This window comes from Anoplopoma fimbria, chromosome 8 (assembly GCF_027596085.1).
Source record: "Anoplopoma fimbria isolate UVic2021 breed Golden Eagle Sablefish chromosome 8, Afim_UVic_2022, whole genome shotgun sequence".
NCBI classification, from domain to species: domain Eukaryota; kingdom Metazoa; phylum Chordata; class Actinopteri; order Perciformes; family Anoplopomatidae; genus Anoplopoma; species Anoplopoma fimbria.
In genome coordinates, this window is record NC_072456.1 from 19115099 (window position 1) to 19135228 (window position 20130).

Below are 20130 nucleotides of genomic sequence, written 5' to 3' on the forward strand. Positions count from 1 at the left end.
CAGGAAGTAACTTTTAATGACTTTTAATATTATTTATACATACATACATATTTTTTTATTTTATTTTTTAAAACATAAAACGTTTATTGACATTCACAATGAGTTAAATAAATGAATACAAAAAAAAATAATAATAATTTAAAGTGTTTCTGTTTTTTTAAAACGTATCGCACGACCTCCCTTCAGCGGATGGAGTTATCTCCATGACAACCAATAAGGAATGCCATGAGATGAGGTTGATTGTGGTTGATTTAGCGGTGTGTGTGTGTGTGTGTGTGTGTGTGTGTGTGTGTGTGTGTGTGTGTGTGTGTGTGTGTGTGTGTGTGTGTGTGTGTGTGTGTGTGTGTGTCAAAATAAAAGCTTCTGGTTTAGGGTTAGTTATTTCTGGCAAAATACAAGGCTGTCTTACAACATATGTTTCTTTATCTTTGTATTAAAAAGACCTGTCAATCAGACATCCTCTGTAAATATTTCATGTTATAGTATGTAATATGTATGTAATTGGGACAGTCACATTATCAAATTTTCCCTATACCACTATATTGTCCAAAATAATTCACAGTAACAGTATTATCACAATATCTATAGAAGAAAATAAATGACATTGCTTTCAGTGAAATTCATCTTTAACTTTGTTCATTGTGTGTTTTGTCTCATTTTCGACAAATTATTTTACTCAAAATACAAGTGTAGTGCGGTTGAGAGTCTATAACCATAACCATATATAAAATTATTATCATATGAATTATTAACATGATAAATATTGAATTTTAATTATCCTGGTTATTGGCAATACCAGAATATCGCAGCATCTAGTGTGTAATAATAGGATGAAAACTCCTTTTGATGTCATGTAACTTCCACATTCCCATAAATAACACTGCAACTCTGCAATCAGTTCAGGAGCAACAGACTACAAACCTCCTGCAATTTTTAAATTGTTATCACAGATTTACAGATCTGAGGAAGCCAGCAGATTTTTTTAAACATTTGGATAGTTAGGAGGAGATTCTTTGGCCTGCTATCAGTGCTGCAACAACACTCTGAAGTAACTCCTGCAAACTAACCAAAACCACCACATTTCAAGTCAGAATTCCTTTAGAAACAATGGAAGCTTTATTTACAATTTCAAAGTTAACAAATATATATTTTGCACATATTTGCAAAGTATACAGTGTTTATCTTACAACAATCGTTTAGGTTACAGTAACAGTGGGTCAGATAGGACAGACAGTATATTTACACCCATAAAATAATTGTTCTTCAAGTGCACTTAGCGCACACTCACAGCACATTATTATAAATATTCATCAACAATTTCAAAAGGTGAAATGAGAAATCTAGTCTAACTGGTTTAATTTGATAATCAAATCTTTTGTTTTTACTTTTTTGATCAGTTATTTACATCAATCTCTCTTAAAAGGTGAACTTGCTCCAGCTCCCTGTAAAGAAAACAGACCTCAGACGAGCAGATAGAAGCATCTCCATCCTACACCAAAGAGCTGTAAGCTACTTGACGGTTTCATTAATCTACAGACTCAGCAGAAGTCTAAGCCGTTTGGTCCATACATATGAAGCAACGCATAAGACCAAGTACTGCATAGTTACAGAGGGGAACTTCACTGCCTCCCACATACAATCAACTCAAGAGGACATCCTAGAGGGTTTGTAATAAAGCCTTGCAGAGAGAGTTTCTAAAGTACAAATTATGTCACCATAACAATTACATATGCCTACAGACCAGACATACAATTCATACAGCATGGATGAATTGGTGTCAATGTTTTTGGTCTTTTTCTACATTGTATCATTTTACACTTTGAGCAAACACCTTAGCAACTCTTTAAACATTGACGGTTGAAAAAAAGACTCAGTTTAAGGTCACTTTAGCTTCAAACAGTCGGTGAGGATTTAGAAGCTCTGTCACAATGAGTTTGTTTGAACAAAGCAAAGCTGACAGAGAGGGTTAAAAAAAGCCCTTTGATACAGTCCTACGTGCTCAGTCTCATCAGCTCTATGACTCACACTGTGTGCGATTGTGCGGAGTGTCTACAATCTAGTTCCCGATACACTTTATCAACAAAGTGACTCAACTGTGTCTATATGCACTGATGGAGGGGCGACGTGGACAAGAAGCAGGTAACATTTAGAGTGAGTCAGTGGTTCTGTTAACACAAACATTTCCTCAGGCTGAGGCAAAGACAAAATGAGAAGGTTTTAAAAAAACGTTCTCAACTATGCTTCAATACAGAAAGATTGATAAGGCAGAAACTGAAGTATCGGCAAACCGGTTAGAAGGAAGAGTGGCCATTTAAGGATAATTTACAAAAAGGTTTAGTATAAAGCGGTTGAAGGAGACATTCAAAGGAAATAGGTCCAAAGGGTTTTGAGACATCCACAGAGTTTGTTATAAATCTACAACTCAAGAGGCACTTAAACTGAATGTTGAGAGAGACTGACGACATCGCCGGGCTACATTCTGACGGCTGGTTTGAACTTGCTGACTGCTGTAAAGCCAAGTCTTTGACAGCAGCAAGTGGAGCATATAACCATGCTTCTACACAACCCAATGTTTTGGGGCAAATGTTCAGCTGGCAACCTTTACGCGGTCAACTGATGAATAAACAGTACAACCACATTGTTTTTCTCCTCAGGTCAAAGAAAGTACATTGATTTTAGGAAAAGTAAGGCTTAAATCCAGCATTTCAGGTTTGTTCTGTGATGTTACTCTAAAAATTTATTTTGAGTTCCACGTGCAAACTATAAACTCATTCAGTGTTTGGTGTATGTAGCGTGTTTGCACAGAAAAAAAGTAACAAATGAAATGTATAAAATACCAGCACTGATGCTAAAATTACCAATTTTTTTAACATAGCGTTGATGGACAGGTGTTTTCCCCCAATGCTAACACACAAAACAATGTTGAATGAGGTGCAAATGCTTCAGTTAGAGCACAGAAAAATAGGAATTAACCACAAATCACTGGACAAGTATTGTCTTGCTGGTTGTATGAGACGTTTTCAAACTGTTCACATAAGTACACGGTGTATATGTAGAACAAAATTGGGACAACCGGACAGTTGTGGCCACAATGAAAGTCATACAGAACACTTTCGATGACTCATTAAAACTACAACGTTTAAATATTAAAACAGTTTTCTCCCCGTGTTCTTTTTCTGGTTTCCATAGCATTCTTTAAACCTCCTACATAATATATTGCTGTTCACATTTCTTTTTGTGCTTTTTACAATTTAATTAAATGTTAAAATCTGTTTTTATATTTTGACAAGATCATTTACAGTTCAAAATGCTCCTTACTCCTCTAATCAAACATTTTCACGCAATAAATAATATAATTATGGAGGCAAAATGTTTCATACAATATCTGATCTCAGCGACACCCCAATACGGCGAAGTCTTACAATATTTGATCTGTGACAGTTTCAATTTCTTAAGCTCTCCTCCAGTACACTGAATTAGAAATTCAACAATGATTATAAAGTTAAAGTGTTGACTCTCAGCTTTTGTCTCTAGGTCAAAGACTTCATATAGTTTTCTTTTTTTTTGTTAATTCAACGCAGGCTTACAAAGCCCTTAAGCAGAGGTCTGATCACCTCAAATGAATGTAAAATCCCTCAAATTACAGCTAAAAGTTTAACCTCATAGTCATTGTTTAATTTCAACTAACTGGATTACAAAGCCAACGCGATAATGTGTCACTGTCAAGTCCCTCATGGACTACACTGTATATTCTTTATCTGCTACTCTATTACAATTTTTGAATCCATACATATATTTACTTTAAGGTTCAATGCAAAATATGGCAACCTTATTTGTGTTCAAGGTTGATTTTATATTACAGTCCCCTATGGAACGATAAATTTAGCAGCATTAATGGACTTTAAGTGCGAACAAATGGCGCAGTCTATCCCATCGAAACATCTACTCATCCTCAAACTGGCGTTTACAAAAGGACCAGTCCAGGAGGTGAGAACCGAGACAAGGTGGTGTTCAGGTTCAAGAAGGCTGGATTGCTCAGGAGGCGTTTTGTGTGTAGAATAAATCATTTAACCATTACTGAAGCAAAATCAGCAAAATGAATGTCACAGGGATAAGTAGGAGTAGTTTAGCTGAGAGGTAATGCTGGGACTGAAGGCATCTGAGGGTTGCTGTTGGCACATCAGTTGGTGGAAGACTGAGCAGCGGGAGGTTGGCTGGAGTTCATAGGGGTGGGGGAAAGACTGGGGTTGAGCTAGAGGTTGTAGTTTAAAATCTAAACAGTAAATCTGTCACGAGAGGGTGTTTTCTCTTTTGGCCCTCTTGTCATAGATAAGCGTCAGCACGTTTGCAGTGTCCTTCAGCAAAGCATCAAAGATGCTGTCTGCCAGCTGCATTTTGACAAACAGCTCGTCCTCGTCATAGTTGACCCACTGGGCTTCCTCCTCGTGGAGTTCCTGAACCTGAGAGACAAACAGGGTCAACTACTGTAGCACAGTGACAAATATCATTGGTTTACATTGTAATGAGTGATGTGGAAACATTTCATGATTTAAAGTTTAAATTAAAATAGCTAAAAAACAATCACTCCATCACAATTTCATGGCTGGGTGACTGTTATATATAATCAACTCCTGTAACATCCTGTTATTCTGAGATAAAGTCAAATTGTCTGTTAAGGTTCGTCAGAGAAATGGTAAATAATAATCTGCTCATCACACTGTTGTACCTAAGTGTGGAACTATATGGGGCCTAGTATAGGGGAACTATACGGCTAACAATTGTTTTAGCTAGATAAAGATCTACTCCCAGTAAACAGCATTAAAGGCTGTAATAATTTAAACTGTTTCAGCCTTAAACTTTCAAAATATGAGCATTTTATGAAACTGCTGTTGCCGTCTAGAGCAAATAAACAATTCATTATAATATTAACTGAAAGAAAAGAAAACAGACCATGTCACACAGGACAAACAAAATTATTGTATTTAACTTTCAACAAACAAAAATTCTACAATCAATACATGATAGATATCTTGAACAACTTCCTACTATAAATGAGGTGTTCTGTCCTGGTGACAGAAAAATGTAATCCCTGATATGAAACTACTGCTATTTATAATCATATACCAAAAAAACCCCCAAACATTTAGTGATGTGACCTACCAGAATGTGATCGACTCTGTCTCGCTTCTTTTTGCCAAATTTGAGCATCTTCTGCCAGTCAGTCTTCTGGCTGAAGTCTTTTGTCAGACCATACAGCTTCAGTACTTCTGCTGAGATGAATTCCTGGGACACAATGTAAAAACACAATGTCATCAGGTGTGTAAAAGGCAGAACAGTGTATTTGAATTTGTAAAAGGTAAGGCCTTTGTTACTGCTCTCCATAAAACTTGCAGATAGCCTAGGTGAATTAACAAAGCCATATTTTGAAATTTGATTACACTTCCATTCACTTTTGAAGATGAAAAAAAACCAAACCAATACTGTCACTTATCTAGTTGTCTTTATAGTGGGGAAATTAGAATGTTAAAATATAGTAGGACGAACTAAGTAGCCAGTGTGTTTGTCCGAGGTGGGTACTTTTCAGACACATAAATGTAGCATCTCTTTGTGTACCTGGATTTTGGTGAGGTCTCCTGGTGTCTTCACTCTGTGGAAGGAGGAGGACTTAACTCGACGTGGTTTGACCCACTGAGGCTGATCAGCGTTGGGGTCCTCGGTATAGATCTCCTGAAGCATCTCCCACGTCAGGTCATACACAGCCTGGGGAGTGACAGAAAGTAATGAGATACAAGCGCTTATTTGAAGTCATATTAAATAAATCTGAGCAAATAAAGCTCCGGTAGTTTTCCAGCTAAAGTAATCTTGTGTGAGATAGCATATCAATCAGTCAGAAATATTTAATGTTCAACAGATCTTTGCATTTAAAGAAAAATGTCTAATCAACTGAGACAATATCTGAAGCAAGAGTCCAAAGTTGGTCAGTAGCATATATCTAGGATATCTAGTAAGATAAAGGCAAGTGAAATAGCTGTAAAAATCAACATGCTAATCAGAGAGGAATCTGCTGAATAATGGAAACTTGTCTTGCATTCAACCTCAGTGAACTCACTCAGAGTAAGTGGTCTTTAAGCCTACACTGCTGTTGGCTTAGTGCTACGGTGGGACAGTTGTGTGCTGATTTTCACCAGCGTTATTGGTGGGGGAATGAAAAGGAAGTCAAGGATGCTCATCCTACTTCTCTTCAAGTTTACAGATTGTGGTGTAATACACTTTCATTCATTGTTTTCAGTGGGCTATCTGTATGGTTGTTTTTGTTATACTTCTTTGTTTTATGTTTTTGCAAGTCTCCTTTTCACCTTTCTGTAGCTGCGGACGCAGAGGGCCTCCGGGTCCTGGCTGCGGGCCTCTTTACCCAGATACTCTTGTGAAGGTTTGGGGCTTGGCAGCTGTGACAGGGTCATGGCTCCATCCTTCCCCAGGTCACAGCTCTCCCAGATCTCCCGAGTGGCGGCATGGACCATCTTCTCCACCTCTGTGGCTGAGTGGGGCACAACCATGGCAGGCTGCTCAGGTAGTTTGGGGGGCATGGGGAGAGGTAGCTCAGGTCTAGGTGGAGTCTTAACCTGCAGTTCTCCGACTGATGGGTCAGACCCCCCCAGCCTCATTTCCTCCTCTTCGTCCCTCTGTTTGAGTCTCTGCTGTTCTCTACGAGAGCTGAGGCCAAAGTCCTCATCGAACCAGTCCTGATCGTCACCCAGCTCCTCTAGCAGTTCACGGCTCAGTTCCAGCTCTGCCAGTCGCTTGGCGAGCTCCTCCTGACCACTGGCCCCCAACACTGGACTCTCCTGTTGTGAAAAAAATACAGGAAAAAGTGAATATCAAGCTCACTTCTAATTTCAGATAAGAACCTTCCAGAAATATGAACATTTACCTTCACCATAACAGAACAAGTCCCATAATACATGATTGTTTTACATTTTTGATTTAGTCTTAAAGAATATTCGTTCTTACTGATGTTTCAAACACCAAAGTTTTTCAGCAAAGAGCACCAAATTCAATAAAGTCTGTCAACATAGAGTTGGACTTTGGCTGAGCAGACAGAAAACAAGGGTTCTCCAGGTCAAATCAACAAGTTCTGTTTGTCAGTAACATGATAATGGCATTGCTGGTGTTTCCACACAATAGAAATCCCACAGTCCAATCATGTAAAGCACAATATTATTTTAAGGGTATTATCCTTTTTTTAGTGACCTGATTTATCCACAGGTCACTAAAGAATCTGAAACATACACTCACCGGTCGTTTACACAGCTCTGGAGAGGACAGCTCTTCTTTTTCTGAAGGTAGGAAGAAGGGGAGATCGTCTTTTTGTTGCACTGAAGGGAACCATTCTTCTTCTTCAACATTTTCACCAAACAGGTCTCCTTTCATCTGGTTGGCAGCTTCTATCTTCTGCTCTTTGGCCTTTTTAATTTCAGCAAACTGCGCCAACGTGTCATTCATAAAGTTGTTGAGGAGTTTGTCTGCAAATGTGTCCAGTAAGTCTCTGTCCTCCTGTTCTCTCTTATCATCCCTGATATCTGTAGAAAGATCCTCATGACCAAACTTTTGTTTTGAGTCTACCTCTTCTCTCTCAACAAGGGTAGTAAAGTCCGTCTGATTCTTTTTCCCCAGGCCAATGTTGTCCATGTCAGAGATGAGGAGGGTGGTTGGTGCATCTTCAAAATCCAACATTATGTCCTTAGTGTTGCCATTAGAGATGGGAGGCTTGGATTCTTTGTGATGCTGCGAATTGAGGTGGGATCCATTCTTGTGAACAGACTCATCTGTTATCTTTTTATCTCCAGGCCCATAGATCTTGTTAGACGTTTGTTCATTTTCACTCTTCAGATTTCCTTGTTTTGGGGATTTGTGCCCATCTGTTTCACGTTTATCCCCACCTTTATCCGACAGACCATCAAAGAACGAGTCCTCATCCTCCGTGGTGTCTGTGTAGGCCTCAAACTTGTCTGGCAGGTGCGTAATCTTGTCCGGAGGAGCAAAGATACCATGGCTCTCATCACATTCGAAGTATACCACCCCATCATAGGTGCCGTTGTTGCTCCCCTCAGACTTATCCAACTCCACTCCAGCCCAGAAGCCATTTGCAAAGCTGGTTGGACCTTTGAATCTCAGAGTGCCAGGTTGAACACCACCAACGAGAACTCGATCTGCGATGTTAAAACTTGGCATTTCATCTGCAACAGGTGAAATTGGTGGCGAGTGTCTGGAATAAACAGTATCCTTGCCGTCATATTTGGAGTCCTCTGTGTGGTTATGAAGATCCAGCAGTCTCTCAGATTGATGGCTGGCTCCACTAGTCCCTGAACGTTGACTCAGCTCTTCAGCGATTTCCTCCTCTACCTCCTCATCATGGCTGTCATGTGGTGTGGCTCTGCTAGGGGAGTCTTTTCTCGAGCCCTTGATCTCTGTAGGGGCAACTGGGGTTTGAGAGGCAGGCCTGGAACTATGATGCACCTCCCTGGGTGAAGAATCCACTGAAGACTCAAAGTCATCATGATAACCATCTACTATAGGAGAAGAGCCGTCGACTTCCTTCATGGGTGCCTCCTTCTTTGAAGAGAAGGCAACAGAGTTGGGAGAGCAGGAATGGTCACTTGATGCAGTCGAATGTGACTTGTTGGAGGAGATGATATTCGATTTTACAGCTTCTTCCGCTTCAGGTGTTTCCCTCGTCCTTACTTTATTATCAAGTTCTATGCTAACAGATGGAGAATGTCGATGTTGATCCTCAAATGTGGAGCTTACTTCCCCCTCCAGCTCCTCCTGAACATCAGCCCTGTGATAGGACACAATGTTTTCATCCCCAGACTCAATCATCTGTGCCTGGGCGTCCGTAGAGGAAGGTCTTAAAAGTTCCTCTGTGGACAGGCGGCTCCTCGGTCTGGAGGGCGGACACTCTGGGCTGCCGTACACTGGGGTTGGAGTGACTGTTGGTGGGTCTTCATCAGACATTTCTTCAGGCACTGAGGTGGATCTACTACGATCGACTTGAGGAAGGGCATCTGTTACAATAGGAAAGGGACACATTGTCATTGGAACATCTGCATAATAACACATTTTTTAAAATGTACAAATTAATTATGATGAATGTATCACTCACTGAGATCCAATAAAGCATCACTTTGCGTCCTTTGGGAGACTTGGCTGGTTTCAGAGCTGAGAAAGAAGGATTTGCTTTTAGTTGAACACCAATCTTTTCAAACTCCATAATAGCAGATGTGTTGTCATGTTTACAGCTGTTTTTGGTACCTGTGAGCAGGTGCTTTAATGCTGGTCTGCTCCACGATTGAGGTGGAATCCTTGATCTGGGACTTTGTGTCAGGTGTTGAGTCTGGCTCCTTGTTCAGTTCTGCCTTAGTTTTCTCAATGAAGTTGTTATAGCTCTGAAAGGAAACGGGAGAATAACAGTTAAGATATGAAGAAATCTGCTTACAGTGCATGGATAAACACATTAACAATAATATAGTCATCCAAGTTTCTTTGGATGTTCAAACATTTAAACAAACCACCATCCAGAAGGCCACACACACACGCTCATACACTCAAACATATTTACCTCCAGCTGCTTCAGTAGGCTGGCCTCCTGTGCCTTCAGGCGCTCCTTGTTCCTCTTCTTCTGCTCTTTCTTTAGCTGGTAGGCCATAAACTTTCGTTTTCTGAGTTCTTCCTTCAGGGCCTTGATACGGCTCTCTATGTCACTCTGGTCTGATATGGGTTCTGAAGGGAAATGTTGATGATAAATCACAGTTAGAATGTGAAACCAGTGCCAGATCTCTGATTAGCAGAGGGTAATCCAACTTTGTTCCCACTTGTACGCAAACCCAATTCTTTGGAGATTAGTGTATATTTTCTAAACTAAGAATGTCTCGTTTTTGTGCCTGTTGCTCTGGCTTGTACACAATGAACAAACATTGTAGCAAATACTGAATAAAACACATTCAGCTACAATGCGGGGCCAGCAGAACTGTCTTTGCTTGTGCAGTAACTAAGTGTTCTCTCATCCTATCACACAGCTAAGCAGGATGTGTATCAGGAAAGTGCTTGCATAATGTATTCCTGGCAGCATCACATTATGCCTGACTACAGAGCGCCAGCAATACAGCTGCATTATTTCCACTCTCGCTTCTTTACTCCTTCGATCGAACTACCAGGTACTACAATACACGCCCCAACAAATTACACGTTCAGTGTATGTGTCTTGTATTATCTGGTAACTCACCAGCCTGCATGTGCATGGGGGATTGAGTTGGCTGAGCGCGGGCGTGGTTGGTGGTCCGGGACGAGGAGCAAAGCTGCATCTTGGTTTTGCTGCTTCCTTCTGAAGGAGAGGCAGCCGGGCTGTGGCTGCCTTTGAGTGGAGACTGGAGAAACGAAACAGCAGGAGGAGGAGCGGAAGAGAAAGGAATATTACTTCAGGATCTTTTCAACAGTCAGATGGACTAATAGGGTCATGCCTGTATTAATATTTAACATGCACAATAAACTAATAAATGTGTAGTTACCCCCTTGCATGTCCCTCACTAAATATAAAGCTTTGTGTATTTTCAATACTTCAATGAAGGACTACAAATAACCCTAACAGCATCTACACAATACTCTGGATTAAGTTGACTTTAGAGTAGCTGTACTTCCGCTTTAAAACTAACTCAGCTACCATCAAAGAGAAAGGACTAAACACTGAAATACAAAAAAGGAATGGAAAAACCACGCTTATGCGTACTTGTCTGCTCGGTGACCGGGAAGCTGAAGTGAAGTCATGGGTGTAATTTGCATTGCTGCTCCTCACGGAGGCCAAAGGTGTTTCAGGGATCGATACCGGTTGTAGTGAAGATGGGCTTCCTGGTTGCTGGGACACAAGTCCCTCTGTGTGGATACTGGACTCAGGTGTCACTGAGGAACAGTCGCCTTCACTCACAAACTCTGAAACGTGTAAAACAGATAAAAAATGAGTTTTTCCAGATACATATTGAGCTAATTTTGACTTTGAAACCTGCTTGGATAATATTGCTTCACCTTTCTCACTGTCAGTTCTGTGCTCTGAGCTGTGATGGTCACTAGAGCTAATGTGGGAGATCTCCTTTTCCTGGCTCTCTGCCATGTCCCGAGATGTTTGACTGTCCCATACAGCCAGGGCCTCCTTTTCCATCCTACGGACCTCTGCCTCCTCCTGGTCGAGACGCTGTTTCCACTGCAGCAGCTCCTCAGCATGGTGACGCCTCTGCATCAGCTGCTGCTCCCGCTTTGTCAGGAACCTGGGGAGGGTAGGAAGGACGTGAAAAAAGAATGGGGAGATGAGGAAGGAGTGGAGGATGATGGAGAGAAAAAGGAAAAATGAGGAAGGAGACAGGAAGAAGATGGGTGGCGAGGGGATAAGGTAAGATAGAAGTGAAGAGGGGGAGAAGAGAAGTTTGACAAAGGCATTTATCATAAGGAATGGAAACACAATATCAAAGATGCAAGCAGACCCAAATCACCTGGACATCCAGTTTTCACTGCAAACTCACCTCAAACATCCGTTAAACACTCAGAGAGAGCAAACACACACATACACACCCAATACATGCTTTACTTATTTCCTTCCCTTGAATACTCATCCAAATAAAGAAGTGTACCCATCAAATAAACAAGCATAAAGTGAAGACATGTCACTCAGGAGAAAAGGAGAGCAGGGAAATTAACAGTGAAGATGTCAGATTCATGCATCGGACTGAAACCCAGGGGTTGAATGCTGATTGGGTGCAGTCACACACACTCCTCATACATAAATAGCAGTTAAAAAAATAGAATAATATCTAAGCGTAGACCGTTACATCTGTATGAATGTGTCTTAACACAACAGTTCTTTTGTCTTGTAAAGCCAACATGATTTTTCAATTCTTTAATCCAACTTACTCCAAGTCTCTTAAACATATAGCACATATATCTGCAGATGACTATCAGAATAAAGTGCAGTCAGGTATAGCTGTTGTGTAATGTGGTCCCCCACAGCTATGGGTGCCATTACAGTGCAGTATTATTTAGCCTTGATCTAATTTAGAGGCCTTTCTCTTGACCTAATGCATACTGATGACAGGCCAGATACTGAAGAACCGGACTGGCGGTTCTTTTAGTGCCTTCCCAAACTCTATTACAGCCAATGGCCATCTGTACTTATTATCCAATCCTATGCAACAGTTACCTAATAAAGAGGGCTAGTTAAGATTTACTGGGCTCATTAAAGAGATAGACCACTTTATCTCTGGTCTGTTCTCTGCAGAAGTCCTTTATTTCCAAAGCATAGTCTGGTTTAATCTCAAAACATTTTGTATCAACGACCGGGTTGGAGCTGACCAGCCAGCAGCCGCAATATGAAGGACACTAAAGAGAGATGCACAGAAACATTAATTCCATTAATTCCAAGAGGCAAGAAAGAAGGAAGGGGAAGAGTCACAAATTGAACACCACAGAAATCAGTGAAATCCCAGCATTGAGTCTGAGATTCCCGTCCAACAAGGAAGGCTCCTATTGAAATAAACTTAACCTTTATAACCTTCACAAAACAAGATTGATCTCAGCTCTATTGTTCTAAATGCAACCACTTTGTTATTTTGTTTAAAATTACTCCGCAACAGAATGCCTTAATCCGAACACTAACATTATGTACTGTCATAATATACAACTGGCAAAAATTTAAATTATTTTTAAAGTGAAGTTGTCACAAGGTTAGTTATTTTCAACTAGGCAGCCTTCCTTGGGCACTTTTCAAGCTTTCATTCAAACTCTTCCCGCCCAAATTCCATCCTGGACAGAATGAAACACATTTAATCAGTCATCATTCACCGTCCCCACCCCTATAAGTTCCCAGTGCCAGTAGATGAAAACAAGCATGTTCCATGGGGTGAGGGGTGAGGCAGGGCAGGGCTAGGTGGAGGTTCTGGGGAAGAGGTAGAGAGCACTATACAGTACCTGACCAACTGGTTGTAGATAAAGAGCTGGAATTTAGGGTGGAGGTTGGGAAGACAGACACTGAGGGAGGCCCAGTGGTGGGCCGTGAACACAGAAAGGAAGTAGTGGACAGGAGAACAGTGTCTACAACACACAAGCACGCAACAGACAAAGTCAAAAGAGTCACACAAACATGGGTATGGAAACAAACAACACACAATGTAAGAGGGGGAAAAACATTAAAAACAGACACAGAGAAAAAGAACAAGTAGAGAAAAAGGGAGAGAGAAGGGTGATATGAGCAAATGTGGTTTTATGGCACCCAAGGGGTCAGTCTGTCAGGTTTCTACTAGAATATGGATTCGTCAAAAAAAATGGGAGACCATCAACAAATTAGCAAAAATGTGGACGTCAAGCACAGGGTTCTGCTGGGGACATGATCACTGCCAAACCTGCTTATGGAGGGGGTTAAATTAGTTATCAGTAACCCTGACTCTTAAACAAATGACAGTGTGAGGCAACACTTACAACCTTAAATGAAGTGAACTTTGTTAGTGTGTTACATCAAGCTGAATATATAGCGTACATGTGCTTTGACTTTGATCAACAGCAGGACAGTGGTAATAGAGAATGATTCAGGGAAATGAAGAAATAAGGGGTAGTCTGTTAAAATGGCAAACATGCAAGCCAATAAATACATGTTTAGACAAATTTTTTGCAGTGATCTAAATCTTATTGTTGTGATTCTGAACTTCATAATATATCAAAATGATGTTGCTATAATAAATGAAAACAAATACAGGCCAAAACATGTTGAAAGCTACCATGGAAGGCCTGTGATTAATAGCCAAGTTATAAATCCTAAACCCCAGAACAATTAGCGCACTTGTTGGAGCTACCCAGTCATGAGAGGCTCTACAATCACCTGACCAAAGTTGTCGGCCAAGTCCAAAACCCTGGAGGACGTACAGGAAGGCCAAACACATGCAGTTACTTGTCAAAACGAGACGAGGAGGGTGTAATAAAAAAAATTGGAAACGCACAACCGATGTTTGCCTTTTCTGGAAAATAAGCATGCCTCTGCAATTGAAAGTTGCAGTGTAAAATAGTGTTACAATTATTTAACACGGTTTAAAATTGTCTGATGTTCTTGATTTAAAACATTTGTTTAAGACGGCACAAGATAACTCCTACATAGAAGTACTGTTATAGCTTTCATAAGTCTGAAGGTAAGGGAGAAACTGTAGCAGAGAGTGTGGATTCTGGTCTAGTTTAAAGGGAGAACAACATGGAGCATGCTTATCTTCACATTCACACATCCACAGCATTTTAGACAGCAGAAGAAAGATGGCATGCACTGATTGGTTCCATTGGTTAAGCTGCTAGTTAAGGTAAATACCCTATGTATAGAATTAGGACATTTCTGATTTAACATGGTAGAAATAATACAAAATGGCACAAATGGCACTTTAGCTAAAAGCACACCCCGACCCTTAATGCAAAATCACTCAGCTGTAACACATGTCTAAACTAAGCTTTACCAATTTTAATAAAAGCCCTACTTCAGCCTAAGTGTAAATGGTAGTAAGCAGAGAGAACCCAATTTATTAATGAAAAATGAAATTTACTTTTCATCCATGTGAGAGCGCATCTTCTTGAGCTTCTGCATGATGCTGCTGGTCTCACTTCCAGAGATGGAGAGCGGGGGAGAGGGGCTGCGGATATCATCAGAATGTCTCATGTTGGGGGAGGCTGCCTCAGACACAGGGGTTTCTGACACAGGAGTCTCCTGGGGGATGGATGAATGGACATGCAGACAGGCCAAGTATTAGTGAAAAAAAAAAAAAAAAAAAAAAAAAAAAAAAAAAAAAAAGGCTTTAGATAAACATGGCAGCATGTTCTACAGTTATAGGTATCCTTTCTTTCTTGATTCCATTAACAGCTACGTCTACGCAACAGTGCAGTATCGCCACCGTGCGTTTGGGGACGGCTTTATCAGCAGTAACCGCTGTATGAGTGTGGGACACACACAACTTACATTCACATGATGGGTATCAAATGAAGCTCTCTATTAGTATTGGTAGCTGGCATTGTACTTTTTCAAATATGATACCCAGCCCTGGTGATTAGTGAGAACTACTCACAGGTGGCGTTTCACCCCCAGCATATTTGAGACGCTCTTTCAGTCTGAATGTAGAGTTTCTCATCCGCTCAATCTCCTCCTGCTGCTTCAGCAACAGCTGCCGCTCCTTCCTGGCTGCTTTGTTGGCCTCCTGAAGACGCTTAATCTCAGCCTGGGCACAGCAGTAGAGTTGGAGGAAAAGTTGGTTAGTAAAGTAAAGGATAAGATCACAGTGTGTCTAAAAGCTCAACTGTCACTTGATGTTCTTATATTCCCGCCTCCATGTACCTGTTCCTGCTGTAGTTTCATCAGAAGGCCCCTCTGTTTCTTCCTGATGGGAGGCATTTTGTCGTCCTCGCCCTTGTCCCTCAGCCTCTTTTTCTGATGCTCCAGCCAGGCCAGCTCAGTTCTGGTCTTTTCTTTGACAGCTTTCTGGCGAAGATGCAGCAGAGAGCTCTGGTGCTGCAGTCTTACCTCCTCGTCCTTCATGTACTGACGCACCATGTCCATGGTGAACTGGGAAAAGCTGTCCTGTCCGCCAGAAAAGGCCATGTTTGCATCCTGAGACTGCGGGAGAACAGAGGTGAAAAGATAGATGTTAGAATGGATAGACATAAAAAAATAAAAGGTTTTTAAAAAATGTGGAGCAAAGGAAAACATGAGTAAAAGTAAAAGTAAAGTGAGGTACTGAGAAGTCATTGTGTATGAGACAACATAAGAGAGACACAAACAACAGGCTTAATGAGGAACATCCCAAAAACAACTCAAGTAGTCACAGCCACCATCCATTGTCCACCACTGACTCTTAGGGATAAATGTTGGAAAATGTTTGTATGGCTCTCACCTTTAAGATATTGTGTGCCCCTGAAACTAATGTTGTGTTGTGATTGGCTCCATCATCCTCTGATTCCTCATGGGGGCGGGACTTCTTCTCCATTGTCCCACGGCGGTGCGCCTCAGACGGCAGCAGACAGCGGAAAGAGCGCTCCTCTATCTCATCCTCTGTCATGGACTCATCAAACTTGAGCGAGTACTCTGTTGCCACTGACGTACTGTCTCCTACAGAGCCAAAAGTACGTTTTAGGTGCCTTGTGTACACATAGGTTTTAGGTTCAATATAGATTAAATAAGATTTTCTCATTTTCTCTAACAGTGGTGGTGGCATTTATGTAACAGCAGTTAAATTAATACTAGGGAAATACTGGTGGGTTTGCACATGAAAAAAGGATGTTAACTTTTAAACGGAGAGCCGTGCTTGCCCACCAATACCTTTCTCATCCAATGCAGAAGGGATGCTGTCACTGCAGAGGGAGTCATTTGCTGCCGTTAGAACTTCCTCGTCTATTGAGCTGCTGCCTGCTTCCTTCTCTTCGGCTCCTCCCTTCCTCCATTTCACCTCTGCTGCTTCCTTTTTCGTCCGTTCTCTATTCTCTGGCGAGTCATGCGACGGGCTGTGTTGACTGCTAGAGTCGGCTCGACTGGGAAAGAGGCAAAGGACAGATTTAGTGTCATTAGGTTTTTCTTCACTAAATCTAATAGAAAACAGAGAAAGTATTTTTACAAAAGAGGCCTAAGTTGTACCTGAGGTTTGGTCTTCTGAAGGACAAAGAATCAGAGTGACTGAGGCTGTTCAGCGAAGACAAAGGTTCTTCTGGCCTGGTCTTTCTGTTTGACACATCACTAGGGAAGCTGTAAGAGAACCATAACATTTAGAACCGATGCTTAATTCTTTGCAATATTTCAGAAAAAAAGGTGTTTTTAGTTCACCTGTCGGATTCATTTTTGTCCTTTCGCTGCTTTGAATAGGAGCTCGGCTGTTCTTCCTGCTCCATGGAGGAATCAGAAACATCCGGGGGGGCAACCAAAGCTCCTGTTATCTGCGACCGCGCCAACTCTGCCATCTGACAGACAAGAACACAATACGCAAATCAAATGATTGATTGGATGAGTCTTACACTGGATATTACGCTTTCCTCCACTGTGTGTATTGTTATTTCTTTACTGAAACTCAACAATCAATCGGCTTTTGTTACTAAATGAAGACACGGGCCGTTTTCCAGGCAGGGATTGCTAACCTCTTTGATGTGTCGGGCAGTGTCAGCTGTGTACCGCGCTGCCTCAGCCTGTTGAGTCATCATCTTGGTAGTTGCCTCCTGGAGGCCCTCCAAGGTCTCTTTTTGATTTGCCGCCAAGTTTTCCTGCAGTTCTATATGAGCCTGGACAAAAAAAACAAGCATGGACATCATAGACAGAAAAATAAAAGCACACATACCTTAGAGTTCAAAAGGTGAGGAAGCAAACAAACAGCTATAATTGGTGTGTGTGCGGATGTGTTTTTGTACCCTGGCCACTCTCTGCCTGTTTTCCTCCAGCTGTAGCTGTGTCTCCAGGGCTTCCCTCTCAGCCTTGATCTTCAGCTCATAGAGGTCACGCGCGTGACACTGCTGCCTGGCCTGCAGGGGTCAAAGTTCAGAGAGCAGGTCAATACAGTAAATCGATACAGACATTAGTTGGGTAGTAAGTCACTTAAATGTATGGCGGCCAAAAAAACACTTAGGGTATTTATCATGTAAATTTTATGCAGCAACAAATCATTTAAGTCCCTTATAAATTAAATTAGGAATTATTTAACTGTCTAATTTCCATTTGTATTGTACATAACATCAAGTGCAGATGTTATAACTTATACATTAAAGCAGGGTTTAGAGTGAGTGCTATCTTACAATCATCAAAATATTAAGCTACATACATAATTCCAAATAATAACTCATCAGAATTATTGAAGCTGGTGGTATTCTTATCGTAATTGTTTAACATAAATACAACTGTTTATATCTTAATACTTTAGACACGGCAGAGCTTCTCTGTAGTCCTTATCTACAGTCTTGTTACTCTCAGCAGCAAACTTCTTTTTCACCTTGAGCATCTGGGCCAATGACACGCTTTCCTGCTGAGCCATGGACACACCCATCACCCGCTCCACGTCTCCCAGCTGTCGGACTGACTCCTCAATGGACTCCAGGTAGTGGAGCTCTGCGGCCATACGCTGCTGCAAGACAGCAGGCGAATACTGTAGTTCACCTGAGAGAAAGGAAGAGTGGAGAGGGTGAGAGAGAGATTAATAAAAGGGTATGTTGGTGGAGTGGGTCAGACCTTTATCTCTACAGTTGTGGAGTTCTGATTCACATAACGTCTGTTGTTTATCATATTAATATGAGTTTTATCTACCTGTGGTCCTGGGCTCTGCTCTACCACTGCGAGCTGTGGTGCCTGTGTTTGGATTAATTGCCCCCAGAGAGGCACTTCTCACAGGCTCACTGGGAGAGTCCGCTTCTGGAGGAGAACCCGGGTATGGAGAGCCAGATGGAGAACCCTGTTTGGGCCTGGCTGCTGTAGACTTCTTACTGTCAAGACCCAAACTACAAATATAATTAGAAAAAAACAAGAAAGAAAAAAGCTCAGGTAAGTAGTTAATGAAAGATCAATAACTATTGTGAAACCAGACAACATGTCCTCTAAAGTGGATGTTTGTAGACTTAAATGTATCACTTTGATGATTTTAAAACCATATAGATTCAGTAAAATACTGTTTTCTAAAACAAAATAATTCCAATCATTAATACCTAGGAAAAGTGGATCCTTCAAGATTTGCAGAGAGGGTTACCAAAATGGTAAAGAAAGAGCCTCTCGTGCTGCAAACCCTAGAACTGACTGAGGCAGCATATCCCTGCTATGAGAGGCCCAGACTATGAATGGCTATATTGTGCTGCTCAGAGATGATTCAGAGGCCAAGGACGGGGTCTAAAGACATCAGGATATACTCTACAGGATATACTACCAATAAGGAGGCAGGCTGAGGCACCTTTTTCCCTCAAAGGATAACAATCAGACTCAATTCATATATTATAATACATCAATGTTGGCATGATCTCAATGATAAAACAGTTGGCTGTCAGAACAGAAACATTTATGAATGCTATCTGCCAAAAACCTACAGAGCTCATTGAGATATATGGTTATACTTTTGTTCTTACTACAGAAATAAAACCACTGTAATGAACACTAAGTCAACCCCAAAGTTAACCAACGACCTTCTTTGTAGATGGTGCTATAAAAGACACAATCCTGCCAGAAAGTCTTGCCTTTATCATGTCAGACACACAAGCTCCACAGAGTGGCAGGAATCTGCCACCTGGGTTTTAGAATACCACTAGAAGGCTCAAATGTCAATACTGGGCACTGAGATTAAAAGAAAAAAAAAAAAACGCTCCTTTCCTTCGGCAGCGGGCCCAAGCTGTGGTGAAGCTGGCTGACCCGACCAACCACCCTGCAGGCCCCCAAAACAAAATAGCCACTGTTTTCTGTCTTGGGTTGAACTGAAGCCTCTTTTGGTTGCTGGGCACTAAATGGCTGCTTAAACCCTCAGGCCTTCAACAGAACAGCAAGCCACAAGACTGTTTGGACTGGCAGCCTCAACTAGGGCTCTCCAAGTGCAGTAAAGTGATTAGTCATGCCCTGATAAATTAACCTCTGGGTGATACAGTGTATACCAAGTGGAGGATTCTGAGTGGTTGGAAAAAGCAACATTTGAAATGACCAAGTGTTTAAATTACATTTCAGTTAAGCTTGGAAAAACAGTGTGGCTTCACAGGCTAATTTCAATATTAATTTGTATCCAGTGAATACAAAAGTTCCAGGAAATAAAGAAATACAATCATCCTGTGACCCTAAAAGATAAAGGATAGCATAAACATATCCCAATGTAAGCCAAAAGCACCATCACTCTTTCCACAAAGCAGTGTTACACTACAGGTGACAGAAAACGAGGAGGGAAGGAAATAACAGGCAACTGGATGTGTGGGCAATTTAAACACTGATACCACTGCACAGACTCTTCAATTTGATATTTTAAGAGATGCTTTGAATTAAAAACACTCAAACTGAAACCTTGCAGGTGGAAAGTTTTACAGCATTAGACGAAACTTAAAGTAACAAACATCCCCTTTAATCAAGTCTACCAA

General features: G+C 41.3%; 1 protein-coding gene across 1 annotated transcript in view; it reads right to left on the bottom strand.

The window, feature by feature from the left end:
• Positions 1 to 1111: 1111 nt before the first annotated feature.
• Positions 1112 to 20130, bottom strand: part of cep350 (centrosomal protein 350) — a 32330-nt gene continuing 13311 nt past the window's right edge. The window contains exons 16-38 of the mRNA XM_054602318.1: positions 18338 to 18528; positions 18027 to 18190; positions 17452 to 17562; positions 17185 to 17325; positions 16877 to 17010; positions 16691 to 16798; positions 16379 to 16587; positions 15954 to 16168; positions 15398 to 15676; positions 15132 to 15281; positions 14616 to 14776; positions 13009 to 13131; positions 11077 to 11315; positions 10784 to 10983; positions 10283 to 10424; positions 9620 to 9780; positions 9313 to 9446; positions 9164 to 9219; positions 7297 to 9065; positions 6357 to 6845; positions 5614 to 5760; positions 5161 to 5283; positions 1112 to 4460 (exon numbers count right to left, since the gene is read on the bottom strand). Coding sequence (XP_054458293.1) covers positions 4290 to 4460; positions 5161 to 5283; positions 5614 to 5760; positions 6357 to 6845; positions 7297 to 9065; positions 9164 to 9219; positions 9313 to 9446; positions 9620 to 9780; positions 10283 to 10424; positions 10784 to 10983; positions 11077 to 11315; positions 13009 to 13131; positions 14616 to 14776; positions 15132 to 15281; positions 15398 to 15676; positions 15954 to 16168; positions 16379 to 16587; positions 16691 to 16798; positions 16877 to 17010; positions 17185 to 17325; positions 17452 to 17562; positions 18027 to 18190; positions 18338 to 18528 — 5617 coding nt within the window. The 3' untranslated portion in view covers positions 1112 to 4289. The remainder of the gene's footprint in view (positions 4461 to 5160; positions 5284 to 5613; positions 5761 to 6356; positions 6846 to 7296; positions 9066 to 9163; positions 9220 to 9312; positions 9447 to 9619; positions 9781 to 10282; positions 10425 to 10783; positions 10984 to 11076; positions 11316 to 13008; positions 13132 to 14615; positions 14777 to 15131; positions 15282 to 15397; positions 15677 to 15953; positions 16169 to 16378; positions 16588 to 16690; positions 16799 to 16876; positions 17011 to 17184; positions 17326 to 17451; positions 17563 to 18026; positions 18191 to 18337; positions 18529 to 20130) is intronic.